Genomic DNA, 22372 nt, shown 5'->3' with positions numbered 1-22372 from the left:
GGGAGGGAGAGGGAGAGAGAGAGAGAGAGAGAGAGAGAGAGAGAGATATCTCCTCTCACCAAGGACTAAATATATAACCCAAAGGCATACCACCAGGGACCCACCTCCTCCAGCCACATCATACCTGCCTAACAGTTGCCATCCAGTTAATTCCTATCAGGAGATTAACACAATTATTAGGTTAAAACTCTCACAACCCAGTCATTGGACTCCTAAACTTTTTTTCATTGTCTCACACATGAGCTTTTGGGGGTACCTCATATCTAAACCATAATAAATTGGTTAAAAACTTAAAATTAATTGACAATTAATGTACAAGCATGTGCACAAAGAATAGGTATGAGCAATGTATGTTAATATTAACACTAAATTTTTTTCTCAGTGAGATTTATCAAAAGCATGTTTCAGTTTGCTAAATCAATATATCTCCATTTTATATAGATAGTCTGACAAAATGCTCTGATAAAATACTTTGTAAATAATTTCCAAATAATTATTTGTATTATGTAAGAAGAGATTTAAGTTGGAAAATTAGACAGAAAATATAGCTAGAAATAGAATTAAATGTTACAACTTAAAAATAAAATACATATAAAAATCCTATACAGGTAGCTATCTTCAACATTTAATGAAATTTAATCAAAAGAAATGAGAGTTTAGGAATATTGGGTGATATTATTCATGGTAGGTTCAAAAAGTCACTATATAACTTTAGATTGATTTAATCTAAATTTAGAGTCCAAAAGTTCTGAGTTTTAATAAATTTTAGTCTTTTAAATATAGCCTATTGAGATATAATTCCAATATCATAAAATTCATTCATACACTACATCCAATCTAATGTTGTTTTAGTATATACAGAGTTGTACAACCATTATAATCAATTTTAGGACATTTTCATCAAAACCCCCTTTTAAGCAACTTGGGATCAAATAGTTTTACCCTCCCACCAGACTCACTCCCCATTTCCCCCAAGTCTCATGTCCCCTGCCCTAGGCAACCACTAGTCTACCGTCTACCTCTATAATTTGCATCTTTTGGACATTTCATGTAGACAAACATAAAATTAGTCTTTTGTAACTGAGTTCTACTTAGCAAGTTTTCAAGGCTAAGCCATATTTACATAGCATGTATCCAGGACTTTATTCCTTTAAATGGCTGAATAATATTCCATTGTGTGGATATATCACATTTTTGTTAACCTACTCATCAGTGGATGGACATTCAGGTTATTTCCATTTTGGGCTATTGTGAATAATGCTGCTATGAACATTAATGTACAAGTTTTTATATGGATGTGTTTTAATTTTTCCTGTATATAGATCCAACAGTGGAACTGTTATGTCAAATGATATCTTCAATGTTTAATCTTTTGAAGAACTGCCAGAATGTTTCCAAAACAGGTGCACCATTTTACATTCCTTCGAGCAGTGTATGAGGGTTTCAATTTCTCCACATCCTTACCAACACTGTTATTTCTTTTTTAAAAAAAATTCTTTTTAGTTATATATATAATATCAGGATTCATTTTGACATAATTATAAAAACATGAAATATAATTTGCTAATTCAGACCCTGCTACTACTTTATTTCTTTCAGATTAAAGCCACTGTAGACGTGAAACGGCATCCTATTTGCATTTTCCTTAATGATGGTTAGGATCTTTTAAAAAATGTACTTATGTATGACTACTTGAATATCTTCTTTGGAGAGATGTCTTCAGGTACTCTGTCCATTTTCAAACTGAGATATCTATTACAACTTTGTAAGAGTTCATTATATTTTAGAAATAAATTATTTGTCAGATATATGATTTGCAAATATTTTTCCTATTTTGTGAGTTATCTTTTCATTTTTTAAAAAGTATCCTTTGAACCTCAAAATTTTTAATATTGGTAAAGGTCAATTGATCTATTTTTACTTTTGTCACTTTGGTGCATATCTAGGAAGACTCTGCCTCACCCATAGAAGATTTCTTCTGAGAGTTTTTCTTTGATCCATTTTAAATTAGGTTTTTTTTTTTTTTGTATTTGTATGATAAGGAATTCAATTTCATTCTTTTATATATGGATATTTACCTTCCCCACATCATCTGTTGGAAAGATTAGTTTTCCTAATTGATATGACTTGTCACGTTATAGAAAATCAATTGACTGTACAGTGAGGATTTATTTTCTGGACCCTCAATTCTATTCAGTTGATCTATGTGTCTGTCTGTCATTCTTCCAGTAATACACGTTGTCTTAATTACTGTTTCTTTGTAATAAGAAATTTGGAAGTGTAAATCCCACCAAATTTTACCTATAGCTGTCACCAATGTATTAATGTATATGATTAATTCATACATCCTAATCTTGCCCCAAAGACAGTTAAGTAAAAATGATTTTTAAGTGATACTGGCATATTTTTTTTTCTAAAAAAATAATGGTCACACCCCATTTTTTGTCAAAAATTTTGGCATAAAATCTGTAATGATTATACAGTGAATGCGGTATTTTGTTCTTTTTTTAAGATTGTTTTGATGAATCTGGGTCCTTGGCATTTCCACATGAATTTTAGGATTGGCTTGTTAATTTCTTCAGAAAGCTTACTGCAGATTTTTAATAAGAACTGTCTTCAGGTACTCTGTCCATTTTCAAACTGAGATATCTATTACAACTTTGTAAGAGAGATTTTAATAAAATCTGTAGATCAATTTAGGAAGTAGTGAATTCTTAACAATATAAGTATTTTGACCTCTGAACATGGGATGCCTTTCCATTTATTTAGGTTTTCTTTAATAATGTACTATAGTTTTCAGAACAGAAGGTGTGTACTTTTGTAAATTTATGCCTAAGTGTTTTTTATTTTTGATGTTATTATAAATGAGTGTTTATATAATTTCATTTCAATTATTCATTTTAAGTATATAAAGTACAATTTATGTTTTACATATTCATCTTACAACCTTTAACTTGCTGAAATCATTCATACTTTTAATAGTCATCAGTGGATTCCTTACACTTTTCTTTATACAAGATCATGGCATCCGTACAGATGGTTTCAAATCTGAATGCCCTTTGTTTTCTTATTAAAGACATTAAGGATGGTTTTCTTTTGCTTCCTGCATTGTCTAAATTCCTTTTTCTTTTTGATAATAGTGACTGAACTCAGGAGTGCTTTACCACTCAGATACATCCCCAGTCCTTTTTTATTTTGAGACAGGGTCTCACTAAAAGTTGCTGAGGGTCTCCCTAAATTACTGAAACTGGCCTTGAACTTATGATCCTTCTGTCTCAGCCTCCTGAGTCACTTGGATTACAGCTATGTGCCACAATGCCAGGCTCTGTTTTTCTAATTTGTTGTTTTGGTCACCATCTATCATGTTGGAGTCTTTCTTCAAATATCTAAAGATCTTGTTCACATTTAAGAGTTATGTATTAGAAGTTTTGTATGCATTAGAAGGGCTTCTGACTAGCGGCTTTCATGAAGGGATTTTGGTAGTTGAGATACCTTTGTCATGGTGTAATTCCCCAAATCTCTATTTACAGATTTTTTCTGTGGCCATTCTGTTTTGCCAGTTACCTTCTAATTTTCTGTCATACACCACAATTCTTGGAGATGAGAAGAATGAGGCAGTAAAATATCAATAATCAGTATGTACGTACATTTTTAGTTAATAACTTTATTGATACAATATTTTTTAGTTGGGTCTAGTATTCCTAAATCTAGAACTCTCTAGTTCAATTTCTAAAGAAGATAAGCTTCTGTTCTGTTTTGGGAATGAAGGTGGGACAGCTGAGTTTATGTGGGATGAATGATCAGGCCTGCAAGTTTTAAAACTTTTTTCAAAAGTATTTCCTAAATCCAAACAAAGTACTTGTTCTATTAAAGCATATTATTATTCATTGTGAAATTAAAATGTACCTGCAAGAACCATCCCCAAACAGTCCTCTAATTCCATAAAGATACATTAATCTAGATGACTTGGTAAGTTTTAACATTTTAGCCCAAAGTTATAAGGGCAATTTACACAATAAACTTTAAGCTAGCACTTTGCAAGAGTAGAAAGGGAGTAGGTTATAAGGAGAGAATCACAATGAAAATAAGAAACATGGAGAGAAAAAAAGAAGGAAAAGGTAGGGGAAAAGGAACATTAGATTTTAGTATCTATAATAGAATATTCTAATATGATCTCAAAAGTAGAAAATTATTTCCATCATGAAACAGTTTTAAAAGTTTAAAAGTGTACTCTCACTACAGATTTTACTCCACTTAAAAAATAATTTCAGCAAAATTAGATATTTTTTCTGCAAAAGTCTTTTTTTTTTTTTTTGTATCTTAAAGATTTTCAGAAATCCATTTTAGTCTTTTCCTAGGAATGTCAAAAGAAGAGCATTGGCTATAATTCACAGTAATCAACGATTCAGAATTCCTCCAACTGACTTATTAAAAACACAGCAACAATCAATAAACCACCTTACTCCTAGGTATATAAGCAGTTATACTTGTGAAAATGAAGCTACTTCAATAATTTCCCTTATAATAATAGTTATTACTTTTTTGACACCACTTTATCAAACAGAGAACTACACTCTAAAGAGAATATACACTCTAGAGAAAGGTTGAAGTTAAGTTCCATAACAATAATCTCTAAGAAAAACTTCTTCAGTACTAAAAATTGATTGTGTCAGTACTAATGAAGTAAATGGGCTAAAGGAAATCTGAATTTAGAATGAGCTTTTGTTAGACAGTGAGTTGCCATTATTATACAACACCAAAGTGGCTATTTTATCTACATGATTTTTCTTGGATATTTTAACTTGGATTCCAAGAGTTCCACTGCTTTTCAAAAATTATTCAACTAGGAATTAGTCTTTGTTGTACAGTGAATTATTACATACCTTTAGAAAGTACATATTATTCAGCTGTGGGAATACGTATTACTTACATTTTTCCTTATTGCCATTGGTACTGTGCAAGAATTCTCCATCAGAACGTGTTGTAGGGAAGTCATCTTCATCATCTTCTACCACTAAATAAAATACATTTAAGGATATGAGAATTTTAAAAAAGAAATCAATTACATTATTCTTATGTTCAGCTGAGTCAATTATACTCTAGATTCTGTGAGTATAAGATTTTATTCATCTTTTATACTTTCACTGTTCATAAAGGCATACTCAATAAATATGCTATGGAATGCCATTAAATACATTATTTTGAAACTGTACCCATTCTCACTGTTTAAGGGATGATTGATAATTTCGTCTTATTAATCTCCTCCTATAAAATGGGGCCATTTTATAATTCTTCAAAAGACCTAAAAGCGCTGAGGACTGTAAAAGGATATCTTACATGCAGAAGGTACCTTAGTCTTAAATCTGCTACTTTTTTTGTATATGCAAGCAAAATAAAACTACTTCAAGATGTGATATCAACTTTCATTTATCCCAATGTGTATGTGTACCTAAATATCCCTTTTAACTTACCCAATTACAGAAAAAGAAATAATTTTAGAAAATATTCAGATTGAGTATATAAGGTGTGTATGGAACATAAATGGATTTTGAGTTTAGACTGGGTCCTATCCCAAAGGTATCTCATTATGTATATACAAATAGTTCAAAATCCAAAACCCCAAATACTTCTGATCCTAAGTAGTTTGGATAAGCAATAGCAATCTGTATTATTTTTTGAGGTACTCTCTACCAAAGCAATTTCATTCTAAACCAATGTCTTACATACTTGCCTGTATTTTCTTTATCTAGGAGTACTTTGAGTCTATAAGGAGTAGCCCTCTCTTTACCTCTCTCTCCTATGAATATGAAGCCCAATTTTATACCTTATTCTCTCCTCCCTTGAATGAACAGTAGGAATCACCACCTAAAACACCTTCATTCTGTACTGTTATTTTCTAATTACTGGACTATTTTGTTTTTCATTAGAAAATCTGCTATTCAGTTAAAATAAAAATTTTAAATCATAACCTATTATTTATCTTGTATTCATTCTACCCAGTGGATGACATCAATAGCCAATGGACATTTTTCTTTTCCAGTTTTATCATTCTTTTTTAGAAATGGGTCTCCACTAGACCCCTTTTTTTTTTTTTTTTTTTTGGTACTAGGGATTGAACACAGGGGTGTTTTACCACTAAGCTACATACATCCCAACACAAGTTCTCACTAAGTGGCTCAGAACCTTGCTAAATTGCAGAGGCTGGCCTCAAACTTGCATTCCTCCTGCCTCAGCCTCAGCCTCAGCCTCAGTCTTGTGAGTTATTGAGATTACAGTGTCTGGCCTATTTGCACCATTCTTACAGGCTTTGTTACCCATCATGATGCTTCTGCAGATACCTTAGTCCCAATATAAACCATTTTCCCAGAGTCTGTTTTTTGTTTGTTTTTGGGCTTCATGGTTGTACATAGTAGTTGAGTTTATCCCAACAAACTCATACCCTGTGGGTCTTCAATTATTTGTAAGTATAGTCAATTCTAAGAAATCCATTAATATAGCACACTGCTATTTTAAAATCAGTACTCACAGCTGGGTGTGGTAGCACATGCTGAAATCCAGTGACTGGGGAGGCTGACGCAGGAAGATCACAAGTTTGAGGCTAGAATGGGCAACTTACTGACACCTTATCTCAAAACAAAAAATCAAAAAGACTGGGAATTTAGATCAATGGTAGAGTATCTTAGGGTTCAATCCTGTGGCCCCTCAATAAAAAAAAAAAAAAAAAACCTCAATACTTCTCTTTGGACAAGATCTTGACATTGATTCAATACTATCCTAATTAACTGTTTTTTAAGTGCTATTAAGATGCCTCAAAGATGGACAAGGAGTGCTTTGTTGGGAAGCAAAGAGGGAAGGCCACCCTTTTCACCAGATTTAACTCTTGTTTTCATCAGTTTTATATATTGAACATTGGGCTAAAAAAAAAAAGTTGAAAATCCCTGTTTGTTATTATTTGGCTATTAGGTTAAGACTATTTAATCCAAGAACAGTTGGGATTTAATCTAAAAATTAATTTTCTTGGGCTGGGGATGTGGCTCAAGCGGTAGCGCGCTCGCCTGGCATGCGTGCGGCCCGGGTTCGATCCTCAGCACCACATACAAACAAAGATGTTGTGTGCGCCAAATACTAATAAATAAATAAATAAATAAAAATTCTCTCTCTAAAAAAAAAAAAAAAATTAGTTTTCTTATTGCTCTTCTTTTCATTGTTAATGTAATTATTTGAAGTAAATTACTTAACATTTCTCAACTTCTGTTTCTCTGATTATAAAATGGATCTTATACCCAGCACATAGGATTGTGAGAAGTAAATGTGAATATGTTAGCACTATAATAGCAAAAACTTAAAAAATAAAACATGGTTAATTCAGATTTTTGCAGAGGTAAGGGAAAGCAGGAAGTGCAAGATCCAAAGATAAGATTTAGTATAATAGATTTGATCTTGGTAAAAAAGACCATTCTGATCAGAATGGAGGATACGTATTAAGTGATTTCAAATCATGTCACCTGTCCCTAAGACTAGTCCAATATGACTGGTGTCTTAACAAGAAGAGAAAATATGGACACACAAAAATACACACAGAGAGATGTGAAAACACAAGTAGAATAGCCATCTATAAGCCAAAGAGACAGGCCTAGAACAGATCTCTGCCTTATCACACCTGGAAGAAATCAATGCTGCCATCATCTCAATTTCAGAACAGTGAGAAAATAAATCTGTGTTTAAGCCATCTAATCTCTGGTACTTATTGTTATAGTAGCCTTAGCAAACTAAAACATTAGTTTATGCTATTGACAGTTTCAAATATGTAGTAGAAAGGATTTGGAGTACAGCTTAAAAATTATTTTCCAAATCTCCCATGCATCCCAACTTTTACTTCTTCCATCACCACTTTTTATCCCTTCAATATTATAACACTGTTAGTGTGGATAATTTATATATAAACAAAAACCTCAATTCTGTATGCATTCTGTTTTGTTTAAAGGACTACTTATCTGCAAACAAAAAAAAAGTTTTAATTTGATAAAAAGGTATACTTATTATTTTTTTTTAAAAAAATAAGTATACCCTTTTTATCAAATTAAAAAAAAAAAAAAAAGAACAGAAGAATTTTGGAGGGGAAAAACCCCCAAAACTTAATATACATCAAATATAAAGAACTTCAAGGTACTTAATTTAGGCAAAATTAAGTACTTTAAGAGGAATATGGATTTCTGCTTCTGGGCAAGATGAAGTAAAAAGGGACAGAATTTATTCAAGCACAAAACTAAAAAACTGAATAATATATGTAAAACAATGGTTTCTTTTCTTTTTTTTGGTGGTACTGGGGATCAAACCTGGGGTTGCTCTACCACTGAGCTACACTGCCAGTCCTTTTATTTTTATTTGTTCTAATTACTTATACATCCCAGTCCTTTTTATTTTTATTTTAAGATAGGATATCACTAAGTTGCCAAGTCTGATCTTTAAACTTGCAACGCCTCCTGTCTCAGCCTCCTGAATTGCTGGGATTACAGGTGTGCAGCACCACACCTGGTCAAACAATGGTTTTTAAGACACTGGATATTAGGCAATAAATGACAGTGATCCCTAAGAGAAGGGAAACAAAAGATGTGAGCTCTATGATTGCTCCAGCTCATTGACCTGGGAGTTTCTAGGCTACAGAATAAGAATAGGGAACCCAAGGAAGAGGCCAGTAGACTCCTGAGATGAGGAGATGGAGCTGAAAGTCCAAACAAACAAAGGTAACTAGAGCTTCTCAAGGAGAGTACTGTAGAGGAGAAAGATACAGAGAAAGAACATTAAACATCAGGAGGTTTCCTTTGAGTACTTGGCAGAATACTGAGAGCACATGCAAATTAAAGAACCACAGAGGCTAGAACCTTCAAAAAGGATTCCAGGGAACAGTATTCAAAACTAATGTGGTGGTAGAGAAAAGTACCTGTTCCTGCAAGGCAGACTGGGAAACCTCCTAATTCAAAGGAAACTGGTTGGAAAACTCAGAAAAGTCTTACCTTAGTAATGAAGAGAAATAAAAATATATTACTGAAAAGTTGTGATGCTACACATAAAGTACTTAAAGGTAGACTATAAACAATATATAATTAATATACAAACTGCAAACCCTAGCCACTAAACTAACAAAATTATAGCTAAGAGGCTAACAAAGGAGATTAATGTCATTATTAAAAAAAAAAATTAAAAGGGGGAAAAAGGGAACTAAAAATACAAAAAGAATTTGAATTCAGAGTATATATATACTTTTAGTAAGACCAAGAAATAAAACTGCCAAATGACCTAGTCATAATAGCAATAAACTTAATACTAGTTAGTATTACAATGAAAAGTAGTTTATTTTTGTTTCCACAGTAAATCGAGAAAAATTGAAGGACATGTCCACTGACATTAGCAATATCTTCAGGACTACCAAAGGAAAAGTAACTTTAAATCTCAAATTAAAAGTTAAATGATGAGAACTGGGGTTGTAGCTCAGTGGTAGAGCACTTGCCTAGCGTAAAGCACTGGGTTTGATCTTTAGCACCACATAAAAATAAATAAATAAAACAAAGGTATTGTGTCCATCTACAACAACAACAAAAGGTAAAAAAAGTTAATGGATGACCCACCCTATTTTCTTTTTTTTCCAAACAAAAATTCACTAAAACTATTTTTAAATGTATATATAATGAAGAAGGTTTCTTCTATGAGAAAAAAGGGCAGATGAAGAGACATGAAAGGAGAGCAAAGGAAGAACAAGAGAGAGAGGAGCATAGAAAGAGAAAGGAATCAATTGATTCTAGATCTAAAGAATTTAATGTATGCTTGTATCCTCTAAGATTCATCAAGGGGTAAATTTATTAGACATAATAATGTAAATGCTCCATATTATAAGAGACCAGATACTATTTTTTAATTGAATAAAGAGAATCACTTAAAAGTGTTCCAGAGTATCTGGTATGGATGACCAGAAATGTATTGGAACATGTTATTAGAGTACTCAAGTTACATTAATGCTGAGATCAGTTACACTGGGAGTTTGCAGCAAAAGTGACTATAATCACTTTTATTACTTAACATTACCGGTTAAGATCAAGAAGCTTTAAATCCATTCATTCTCCAAGTAAAAATAGTGGTAATAGCCTAATTAACCTTTATCCCTTTGAAGTTCATCCTTGGAGACAGCATCAGCACAGGCATCAAAGTACTTCTGGAGAGTATCAACTTGTCTACATAGGATATCTCTAAAGGTTTCCATTTCAGCCAATTTCTCCCGTAAACTGTGGCCTTTCTGCAAGACACAAGAAGGGAGGCAGTGTAATTCAAGTGAAACAAAACTGGACTGACTTTATTTGGTCTATGGTACTTCATCACCATTTAAAGTTTGTACCTTATCACTAAAGGAATGGATAAAGAATGCTACCAAGTTCAAGGTCATACTTCTAGGAATAGGCTTGAAGCTGATTAATCTAGTGACTTGATAATGATAAACCTGTAGGAAATAAGGTAATAATGTGTGACAACTTGCTAACAATTCTTTTTTTTTTTTTTGGTACGGGGGATTGAAGCCAGGGACATTCTACCACTGAGCCACATGCCTAGCCCTTTTGATTTTTTATTTTGTGATGTTGCTAAGGTGCAGAGGCTGGTCTTGACCTTGTGATTCTCCTGCTTTGACCTCTTGAGTTGCTGGGATCACAAGTGTGCACCACCATGCTCAGCTGTAATATAACATTTTAATATTTTCAAATTAGACATTGTGAGGAGAAACTGACAGACTTGGAAATGGTAAAAAATATTCCTGGATGTACTTGCACAGTATTTGTAAGAGTCATTTAGGAAACCCTGATGGGAGGGTGACATCTGATCATGTGAAAGTTTTTGCCCTTCACTGCATTTGAGCTATTTTACAATTCTTTTAATAAAACAACTGAGTAATGTATGTGATTCCACAAAGATGCAAAGGAACTCTGTCCTGCACAGAGGTGATGATTTCATCTGTGTATATTGATCAGTTTTGCACTAGCAAATTCATTTCAGTATTCTTTAGATTCTCCTTTGAAACAATTTTAAAATTAATGTCTTAGCTCATTAACACATTAAATAAAAACTTATATATGTTCATTTTGAGTCATGATTTTACTCCTTAAAATTATTCTATAAAAATTCAAATTACATTGTAGAAAAATTCTTTAAAAAAACTTATCAATTAAATTCAGCTCACAACATCCAATACTAAAGTAAAGTTATGTTGCCTCAACTTAAAACATTCATAAACTCAAACCTTGAATGAAGAGGTGGATGTTGCAGAATAGCCACTTGCTCCAGACACCAGTGATACCATTGAGCCATGTCGACGCAAGCTCGATTCAGATCCATATCCTGATTCAGTCTAAAAAGGAAATGAAGTACATGAAAAGATTTTAAATAAAAAATTAAGAGAAGACAAAGAAATCAACAAGGTTATTATAACAACAGTGAGCAGTTTAGATTCATACAATAGTCCACTGATGTTAAGAAATTCCTTTTAATACCTAACTATCATTTAATTTAGAAATTTATTGAATAAATACCACATGTTGGGCTAGGAGGCTAAAAGAGTGTTTAAAATATGAAATAAAGCAGTGTTTAATAATAGTCTCTTTCCTACTAGTAACTATGAAAAAAGTCAATTTCACAGATTTCAAGTAAAAAAGTGGTTACCAGAGACTGAGAGAGGAATTGTGTCAGTATTCGATAGGCATAGTTTCAGCTGGGGAAGATGAAAATGTTCTGGAGATGCAAGGTAGTGATGGCTGAACAATCATGTTAATGTACTTAATGCCACAGACTGTATACTTAAAATGGATTAAGTAGTCATTTTACATTATGTATATTTTATTGTAATTTTAAAAAATGAATAGGACAAGACAAAAAAGATAATAGGAAAACTTCAAACCCTATTTCTTTATAGATAAGGCAGTTATCCTGACAGCTCAACTATCACTGCCTACTTTTCCTATTATACCAGCAGTTTGTCTCTTTATTTTCAACCATTCTTTCTTTTCTTCTTCTTTTTTTTTTGTACTAAAGATTGAACCCAGAGGAGCTCTACCATTAAGCTTCATCTCCAGTCCTTTTAATTTTGAGACAGGTCTTGTTAAGTTGCCCAGCTGGCCTCAAACTTGCAATCCTGCCTCAGCTTCCTGAGTTTCTGGGATTACAGGGTTGTGGCACCCTGCTCAGCTATTTTCACCATTCTTAACACATTACAGTTAAAGGATTTACCAATAAATTGTAATTATATTTTATAATTACTACTTGTCTTAGATCTTTCTGGAAGCAGACTGCATCTTTTTCATTTTTGTAGCCACCTTCATAGTTCATGGCACAAAGAAAAGTTCAATTTTGTGAGTCTATTAAGCCTTCACACCATGGAACCAACTGGGACTTTCAGGTGAGTAGGTATAGATTTAGTGCTGTGATAATACATTTCATTTTAAAGGAACTGGTATTTTTCAGTTCATCAATTTGATATTTTACTTTTCTTAATACAAATGCAGTACTAATTAAGATAAAGGAATTAAATGTTTGAAAAAAATGGCTTTCTTGAACCTGAAATCAAGTATTCTGGATCTTTGATGCTTTCTACTATTACTGTTAAAAAGTAGAGTGAATCAAATGCTTCTGTGGAGCTGGCATGATGGCACAACCCTATAATCCCAGTGACTCAGGAAGCTGAGGCAGGAGGATTGCAAGTTGGAGGTCAGTCTGGATAATTTAGCAAAACCCCATCTCAAAAAGAAAAAGAAGAAGAAAAAGGGTGGTAGCTCAGTGGTAGAACGCTGCTGGCTTCAATCCCCAGTACACAAAAGAAAAAAATGCTCCTGTGGAAAAATCAAGGTATTTGTATTACATCATTTAACAGAATATCATGTTTGTTAATTTAAATAGGGCCAGGTGTGGTGGCACATATATGTAATCCCAGTGGCTCAGGAGGCTGAGGCAGGAGTTCAAAGCCTGCCTCAGCAATGATGAGGCGCTGAGCAACTCGGTGAGACCCTATTTCTAAATAAAATACAAAATAGGGCTGGGGATATGGCTCAGTAGTCGAATGCCCCTGAGTTCAATCCCTGGTGGTACCCCCCCCACCAAAAAAAAGATTTTAAGTAGGCATTTATATTTAACAAGTTTTCCTTCATTTGAACGGGAAAAAAATCCCTATGTTTCTCAAACATTCAAAATTTTTAATAATAGAGATCAGTACAGAAAAATGAAGGAAGAAAAAGACTACACTGTATAAAATTTTAGTCACAGTCACTAAAGTTAAGAGGTAAAATAACATCTAATTACTTTTGGTACCAAACTTACAGCAACAATTAGAAACTGGTATTTTGGTACCAGGAATTGAACTCAGGGGCACTTGACTGCTGAGCCACATCCCTGGCCCTTTTTTGTATTTTATTTAGAGACAGGATCTCATTGAGTTTTTAGCACCTCACTTTTGCTAAGGCTGGCTTTGAAATCATGATCCTCCTGCCTTAGCCTCCCAAGCCGCTGGGATTACTGGCGCACGCCACCATGCCCGGCTAGAAACTGTTTTAAGCTTACTTCATTCTCAAAATTAAGATTATAAAACATTAAAATTATATACAATGTGTTTTCTGTGGAAAACATATAAAGCACAGGATGTCAGAGAAAAATTATAGATAAGATAAATGCCCCAAACTTCCCTACCAGGCTATTATGAGATAAATAAAATGTCCCAGAGTTCTTTTTTTTGTGTGTGTGGGGGTTATACCAAAGATTTAAACAGGTATATTTTACCACTGAACTACATCCTTAGCCTTTTTGCTTTTTATTTTGAGACAGGGTCCCACTAAGTTGCTTAGGGCTTTGCTAAACTGCTGAGGCTGGTCTTGAACTTGTAATCCTTCTATCTCAGCCTCCTGAGATGCTGGAATTATAGACATGTGCCACCATACCCAACACAGAGTTCTTTAAATAGTCTGCCTTTTTCTGTTACCTCAGAACCCTAGTAGCCATGGTCATCATAAAGTTTGGTTCCTGCCACCATTAAGTGCCTCAAAGTTATTAAGAACTAGAATCATATACTTCATAAGTTCATTTAAATGTAAGAAAGAAAATGAAAAAGAAAAGCAAAGACCAATGGGAAAAGAACAGAGATCAGAAGTAGTAGCAACAATGGCAAGAAACTGAAAAGAGGAATGAGACCCTGAAGATACAATAGTGACACAGTCTCAAAGCTTGAGTAAAGTTACTGCTACCTGCTAGCATCAATAAGGCGGCTCTGATGAAGAAGAAAAAGAACAGGGAGGGGAAGAAAAAGAGAAAAAAGCAGAGGATGTGCAAAGGAAGAGGAGGCATTCATAATGAAAAGAGCAATACAGCTCATGAAAAAGAAATGGCTATCATTAGGCAAAGACACTAGAAATTTATCCCTATGAAAATGAACAGCCTCTTAAAATTCAACTTTTAGCACACACCAGGCACCAAAGTAGAACTGTGACACTTTGATGATGCTTGTTTATAACCAATTCTATCTACAAAAGGTATCTCTAATTATGTAAGATTAGATGGAATCAAACCTCTTCAAGATTTACATCATTCCACATGCCCCCTACCTGCTGCATACTGGAGGTTGAACCCAGGAGCTTTTACCACTGAGCTTGTCTCCAGCCCTTTTGGTTTTTTTATTTTGAGAAAGGGTCTCATTAAGTTGCCCAGGCTAGCTGTGAACTTGCAATCTTTCTGCCTTGGTTTCTTGAGTAGTTGGGATTAAAGCTGGATGCGCACGCATCACTATATCTAGCTACCACTCCACATCTTAATGCAAAGCAGTACCTTAGGGATAAAGTAAAATAAGTTATTTTGGTGGCTAGAAAACTATTAATAGAAGGACAAGGCATGAATTCACAATAAGTGGGAGTGCTGGGGAAGAATAGAGGTTCTTTGGTGAGACAGAGGAGAGTGAAGGGAGGGGAGGGGAGGGGGCATAGGGGTAGGAAGACTAGTAGAATGAATTGGACATTATTACCCTATGTGTATATATGATTACACAACCAAATCTGAGAAGTTATACTTCATTTATGTATGATGTGTCAAAATGCATTCTACTGTCATGTATAACAAATTAAAAAGGACAAAGCATGAACTTAGTTGTATGTAAATTATACTTCAAGAAAATTGATTTTAAAAGGTAAAGCTAATGTATGGTAAAACAGAGCAAACCAGGTGCAGTGAAAGCACTGATTATAAAGTGGTACCAAGAAAATTGTAGGGGTATAGAGTATACTTGTTAAAGCTCAAACTGTACAGTTAAAATAGGTACATTTTAAGAATGTAAATTATATTCCAATAAGATTGATAAAGAAAAAAGTAAGCATATTTCAATATCATAGAATTGTACCAAAGGGAATTCTAATTACAGCAATTGTACTGTTCACACACAAAAAAATGACTTCATATCAAATAATGAGACTCTGAAAGTCCTAGAGCCAACATGTCATGCTAGGTCTTTCACCTTAAATGGCTCTGGTTATTTTGTCCTCTCTCCTTTCACAATAATGCTAACTTGGTAAGTGTAGCATTGCTACATTTTGTCTTTAGGTTTGGTAAAGTTTTCCTGCTACATTTAAACTTAGAGGACTGCAATTAGAAATAGGAAGAATCTTAGTAACAGATGACAAATATACAGAATTTAGGAAACTACTTAAGTATCTCAGATACCTATGTGTGACTCATTTCTAAATAGAATTAAACTGAATTACCTATCTAAACACAACTCTGGACATTCTACTGAAAAATACTTAAAATCCAACAATTTGAAATTTAAATCCAAACCTACCATCTTCATTTACTTATTCATATAAATGAGTCTTTAGAACAGGTAAAAACTTTTTTTTTTTTTTTTTAGTACTGGAGATTGAACTCTGGGGGCACTCGACCACTGAGCCACATCCCCAGCCCTATTTTTGTATTTATTTAAAGACAGGGTCTCACTGAGTTGCTTATTAGCACCTCAATATTTCCTGAGGCTGACTTTGAACTCAAAATCTCCTGCCTCAGGCTCCTAAGCTGCTGGGATTTAATAGGCGTGCACCTGTTGATTTTTTTAAAGTTCTAAAGTAATATGAACATTGAAGCTTTATTAACTTTTTTTCTTTTGCCTTAAAACTTCTTCTATTTTTCTCTATTTCTATTTATCTATTTAGACTATTTCAAAATAGGTAACAACTTACAAGAAAAACATGATAAAACAAAAGTCCGTTTATAGCAATACCGCTGCAACACATGTTAAGTAATAGATAATAAATGTTTATATTGTGAATAGTTCACTATAACTATCTCTAACCAATTTCATTTAAGTAAACTTCATGATAAATTGTAGAAATCATTCCAAAGAAAAAGAAAATACATATCACTCATGAATCCCAACTCTATTGTTATTCAGTATAAATAATGAAGACTCATTGCTTTTTAATATAATTTTAGTTTATAATAAAAGTGAGTCACAGAAAAATAGTCTCATTATATTAAAGAAATACATTAAATTGACTGACCTTCTTATATATGACCCAGTTCTAAATTTGTTTTGGATTTCTCTCAAAAATCAAATTTATCATCAAAGATATGTTAAACAACAACAACAACAACTTTGACATGGGGGCAAAAATAAATTCAAAAGAAAAGTTAGTGAACTATTTTGAAAAGCAGTAATGCTCGACACATCTATTTTGGCTTCCCAAGATACTGACCTTGAAAGAAACAACACTAATTTGAATTTGTTTTTTTGAGTGCAGAATGGAGTGAGGGAAGAATGAATGAAAATGGGAAGAAATTAATTTATGGTCACAACTGACATTGCTAAATGTTCTTAAAAATTGTAACATACTTTGGGCTGGGGTTGTGGCTGAGTGGAAGAGCACTTGCCTAGCATGTTTGAGGCACTGGGTTTGATTCTCAGCACCACATATAAATAAGTAAAATAAAAATCCATTGACAACTAAAAAAAATTGTAATTAATATACTTTCAAAATCTCATTGGTACAATTTTAGGAGTAATATTTTAAAAGCATGCTTTTTTTTTTTTTAAATCCCACTCACTGATCCACAAGAAGTTGCTCTCATTCACAACTTCTAATCACTGAGAAAATATTTTGAAAACTATTAAATTCTACCCAAAATTAATAATCTGGAATTCAACAATAGTTACCACAAGAATGTTTTTCCCTTTCAAATAAATCTGCCTTAAGATCCCTCATACAAATTGTTTTACCAAAAAAAATTCTTTCTCAAATTTGCTAGTGTTTGTAAGTAGTGCTCCTGAACACATTTTGCATAAACCTAAAATGCCATTTTGGTTCAATGAAAATTTACTGAAAGAATCTCACACAGAACAAGGTTTACTTCTAAATGCCACAATGAGACTATACCTTTGTTATATTAAAACACTTCATTTAAAAAGAAAAAGAGAAGGGATCTTTTGGCCAGCAGAGGGAGTCAGTAGCATTTTTCAAATGTTTGCTTGGAAAACAGATACAAAGGTTACTACTGGTCAATGCACAATAGTAACCTTTGGATTAATTCCTTGTGTAAACCTTTATTCTGTATACCTTTACATTTTAAGAACATTTAAAAGTATTTACAAGTTACATCATACAAAGTAATGAATATAATAAGATAGCAGAAATGTGTAAAAACTAATTTGAAAACACTCCTTTGAGTCACAATTAATCATATTTAATCATATGGAAGATAAATATTACCATTTTGCACAGTCTGTTCATCAGTCCATGTACACCCTAAAAGAAGTTGTATAAGATACAGCAAAAAGGTTGGCTTTTTAATTTTTTAAAATAGCACCTTTTGAAATATTTATTTTTTCCTAGTAACAATCTCTAGCAAGAAGCAAAGCAAGGAAATTGAGAAAGAAATTAAATAACTTCCTCATGGTGTCAGAAATTACTGAGTTATTAGTGACATAGTTCCTCTTTCCCCCCATCCCGCCCAAAGTACACTAAAGGTAAACATTATTAAATATCACCATAAAAAAAAATAGTAACCTTTGGACTAATTCCTTTGTGTAAACCTTTATTCTGTATAGCTTTAAGAACATTTAAAAGTATTTATAAGTTACATCATACGAAGTAATGAAATATAATAAGATAGCAGAAATGTGTAAAAACTAATTTGAACTACAAATGCCCAGAAAAAAAGAACTACAAATGCCCAAACACAATATGGTACTAAAGAAGTAGAGGAGTCATAGCAGCTGCCCTCCTTCTCCATGATTTCAAACCTTTCTTTCTTGCACTTGTAATTTAGGACTTTTGATTCTATAATATATTTATTTCTATATCTACAGGGTTGGAGAATTAAAGTAGGCTTATCAGAGAGCTCTTAAGTCCACGCTATTTACCAAAAGCTGTTTAAGAACCCAATCTAGGGCTGGGATTGTGGCTCAGTGGTAGAGTGCTCACTTAGCATGTGCAAGGCCCTGGGTTTGATCCTCAGCACCACATAAAATAAATAAATAAATAAATAAAATAAAGGTATTGTGTCCAACTACAACCAAAAACATTATATATATATATGTATATATACGATATATATATATATATTATAATATAATATATAAAACAACCCAATCTATAGCACAAAAGGTAAACTTGCTTTGATACTCTGAAATTCTTTTTTATTTTCCTCCCAGTACTTGGGGTTAAACCCAGGAAACCAGGAGCACTCTACCACTAGCTACATCCCTTTTTTAATTTTTTTGAGATGGTGTCTTGTTAAGCTGCAGAGGCTGGCCTCAAACTTGTGATAGTCTTGCCTCAGCTTCCTGGGTAACTGGAATTACAGGTATAAGTCACTTTGCCTAACTCATCTTTTTTTTTTTAATCTGCCTTAAAGGGAGTCTAGAGGTCTTATTCTCTTAGTGACATTAAAATGAATTGTGATAAACAACTAGATAAATAAAAACAAGGTCATTTAAAAGAAGTGTAGTAAACATATCCCCACTCTAGCTTTAAAAACAAATACTAAAAGGGAGATTTTTTTTGTTTCGCTTTCAGAGAAAAGCTAATAAAATACTTGAGTAATTTAAAATGGATATTTTATATGTTAATTCCTGAACACTACTCTGGAAACTATAAAAACATAAACAAGAGTAAAAGCTAATAATCACTTTGCACCAGACATGATACTAAATGCTTTAAGAGCATTATCTCACTTAATTCTATTTTAATAGCTTATGTGAGATAGGAATATACTGTTATACTCATTTTATAGGTGGTTTTGTGTAATATCTTCTGAATCACACAACTATGAAATAAGGAAACTGGAATTCAATTCCAGATTTAAATGCCAATGACATTAACCATTAAGTTATGCTGCCTCCATAGCTAGACTGTGTGCTTCTACTTCTCTCAAATCCTTTTTTCACTCTTCCCATTAATATTTCCTACTTTGGGTCACTGAGTATCTCTTTGGATTAATCCACCAGGTTTCAACTTGTTTTAGATTTCCTAGTGCAGAGTAGTTCTTTAAAAATAGACATATAATTCTTTCATTTCTTATTTTAAATCCTGTTCAGCTCCCAATTTCTCCTGGAATCAAGTGCATACATTACTTATAAGGAAGGTCTTGTTAGAGGCAGAAATACAACTAAATTATCAGCCTTTATATTATTTACTATACAATATTTAAAATATGTTGCATCAGTGTTGCTATAATGGTCTTTTGTTCTAGCATGTAGTTGTAAGAAGACATTACTTGTTCTAAAATACTGGAACTATCTTAACCATTAAACTATCTTAACCATTTCTAAGCACAGAGTTTGGTAGTTTTATGTATGTCCACAATGTTGTGCAACTGATCTACAGAACTTTCTCATCATGCAAAACTGAAACTACATCCATTAAACAACATTCATTTCTCCCTTCTCCCAGTCCTTGGCAAACACTATTCTACTTTCTATCTCTATGAATTAATTAAATAAGAAGAATCATACAGTTATTTGTAGTTTTGTGACTGGTTTATTTCACTTAGCATGTCAAGCTTCATTTACATTGTTAACATATTGCAAAATTCCCTTCCTTTTTAAGGCTAATATTCCATTATTTGGATATACCACATTTTGCTTATTTAATTCATGCACTGACGAATACTTGGGTTGTTTCTATGTTTTAACTATTGTGAAAAATGCTCTTATGAACATGGGTGTACAAACATATCTTCAAGATCTTCTGATTCTATTGGCTTTATATCCAGAAAATTAAGTGCTGGTAATTCTCTTGTAATTTTTTGAGGAATTGTCACACTGTTTTTTTAACATTGGCTTTATTATTTTACATTTGTACCTACAGCACGTAAGGTTCCAGTTCTTCCAGATGTTTGTCAACACTACTTTTCTTTTTTGGATAGCTGCCAAATTGGTGTGAGATAGTACCTCAGTGGAGTTTTAATTTGCAATTCCTTAATGAGTAGTGATGTTGAGTTGTCTGTGTGTGCTTATTGGCCACTTATTTATCTTCTTTGAAGAAATGACTATGTAAGTCTGTTTCATTTTTAAATTTTTTTAATGCTTTAGCTTTAGAACGTCTAAAATAGGATATGGACATTAATTTCTTATCAAATAGATGATTTGCAAATATTTTCTCCCATTCTGAGGTTTTCCTTTTTGTTTTTGTTGTAGAATTTTTTTTCATGTAATCCAGTTTGTCTATTTTTTTCTTTTGTTGCCTTAGACTCTGGTGTCATATCCAATAAATGACTACCAAACCCAATGATGTAATACTTTTGACCTGTTTTCTTCGAAGGGTGTATTGTTTTAGGTCTTACCTTTAGATCTTTGATTCGTTTTGAGTTAATTTTTGTATATAGTGTGAAGCAAGGTCCAACTTCACTCTTTTGAATGTGCACATCCAGTTTTCCTAGCACTATTTGTTGAAAAGTCTATCCTTTTTCCTGTTAAATGGTCTTGGAATCCTTGACCCAAATAATTTGATTATACACTGTAGATTTTATTTCTGGGCTCTCTTATTTCACTACCGTGGTCCACATATGTATCTATTACAGTATCAAACTGTTTTGGTTACTGTGACTTTGTAGTAAGTTTGAAAACCAGAAGTTTAAGTCTTCAACCACTGATCTTTTTCAAGACATTTTGGCTATTTGAGGTTCAGATTACACATGAATTTTACAATAGGGTTTTCTGTTTCTGCAAAAAAGTCATTAGAAATTTGACTGGCAATGCATTGAACATGCAGATCACTTTGAACAGCCTGGACATTAACAATATTATAATAATTTTTTATGCTATTTTAAATTGAACTGACTTTGTATCCTGCAATTTTGCAAGATTTACTTGTTAATTCTAACAGGTGTGTAGGTGTGTGTGTATGTGTGTGTGTAGGACTTCATAGTTTTCTATTTATAAAATATTTATAAACAGAGATAATTTTACTCTTTTAAAATTTCCAATATAGATATCTTTCATATTTATTGTCTTACCTAATTTTCTGGCCAGAACTGCCAGTATTATGATAAAATGGAACTGGTGAAAAGTGGTACCTTAAACTTGGAAAATGTCTAATCAATCTTTCACTACTGAGTATAATGCTCATCATAGGTTTCTCTATTTCTCTCTCATACACACACAAATGTCAGGGAAGTTTCCTTCTATTACTAGACTATTGAATGTTTGCATCATAAAAGGATGCTGAATTTTGTCAAATGTCTTTTCTGCATCTATTGGATGATCCTGCATTTCCCCCTCTCCTCATTCTGTTAACATAGTGTATTACCATACTGACTGATTTTTCTTATGATGAACTATCCTTGTTTTCCAGGAATAAGTCCCACTTGATCAGGTGAATAATCCTTTTGATACACTGCTAAATTTGGTTTGCTGGTATTCAGTGAAGAATTTTTATATCACTGTGTACTTAAGAAATATTGATCTGCAGTTTTTTGTGGTATTTTTGGCTTTGGTATCAGAGTAATGCTGATCTCATAGAGTGAGACAGTAAGTGTTATCCAATTCAATTTTGGGGAAAAGTTTGAGAAGGATTGGTGTTAATTTTAAATATTTGGTAGAATTTGCCTATGAAGCCATCAGGTTCAAGGATTTTCTTTGTTGGGAGATTTTAACTAACTGATTCAATCTCCTTACTAGTTATAAGTCTGTTCAGATTGATTGATTGATTGAGATTTATAATATAAATCTTATATTTCTATGAATTTTCCACTGCATCTACTTTATCTAATTTGTTAATTTTTTACATTACTCTCTTATAAACCTTTTTATTTTCTTTTTCTTTTTTTTTTTTCAAGAGAGAGATGGGTAGGGTTGGGGGGGGAGGTAGAGGGG

At 32.9% G+C, this 22372-nt stretch overlaps 1 protein-coding gene and 1 long non-coding RNA gene across 5 annotated transcripts in view; one reads left to right on the top strand and one right to left on the bottom strand.

Annotated features, from left to right (window-relative positions):
* The window catches only part of Cert1 (ceramide transporter 1), a 111550-nt gene that overhangs the window by 43569 nt on the left and 45609 nt on the right, over positions 1 to 22372 (bottom strand). For all 4 annotated transcript variants that reach the window (XM_015497783.2, XM_048800128.1, XM_048800129.1 and 1 more), the window contains 3 exons: positions 11282 to 11389; positions 10150 to 10288; positions 4931 to 5014 (listed from right to left, as the gene is read on the bottom strand). In XM_015497783.2, the coding sequence (XP_015353269.1) occupies positions 4931 to 5014; positions 10150 to 10288; positions 11282 to 11389 (331 nt within the window). The remainder of the gene's footprint in view (positions 1 to 4930; positions 5015 to 10149; positions 10289 to 11281; positions 11390 to 22372) is intronic.
* Positions 6537 to 16925, top strand: LOC125615803. The gene is made up of 3 exons (XR_007346393.1): positions 6537 to 6694; positions 9390 to 9394; positions 16915 to 16925. It is a non-coding gene; the product is annotated as an uncharacterized LOC125615803 (long non-coding RNA).

The sequence above is a fragment of the Marmota marmota genome, unplaced genomic scaffold, assembly GCF_001458135.2.
Source record: "Marmota marmota marmota unplaced genomic scaffold, marMar, whole genome shotgun sequence".
In the NCBI taxonomy this organism is placed as follows: Eukaryota; Metazoa; Chordata; class Mammalia; order Rodentia; family Sciuridae; genus Marmota; species Marmota marmota.
This window is presented reverse-complemented; position numbering and strand designations above follow the sequence as displayed.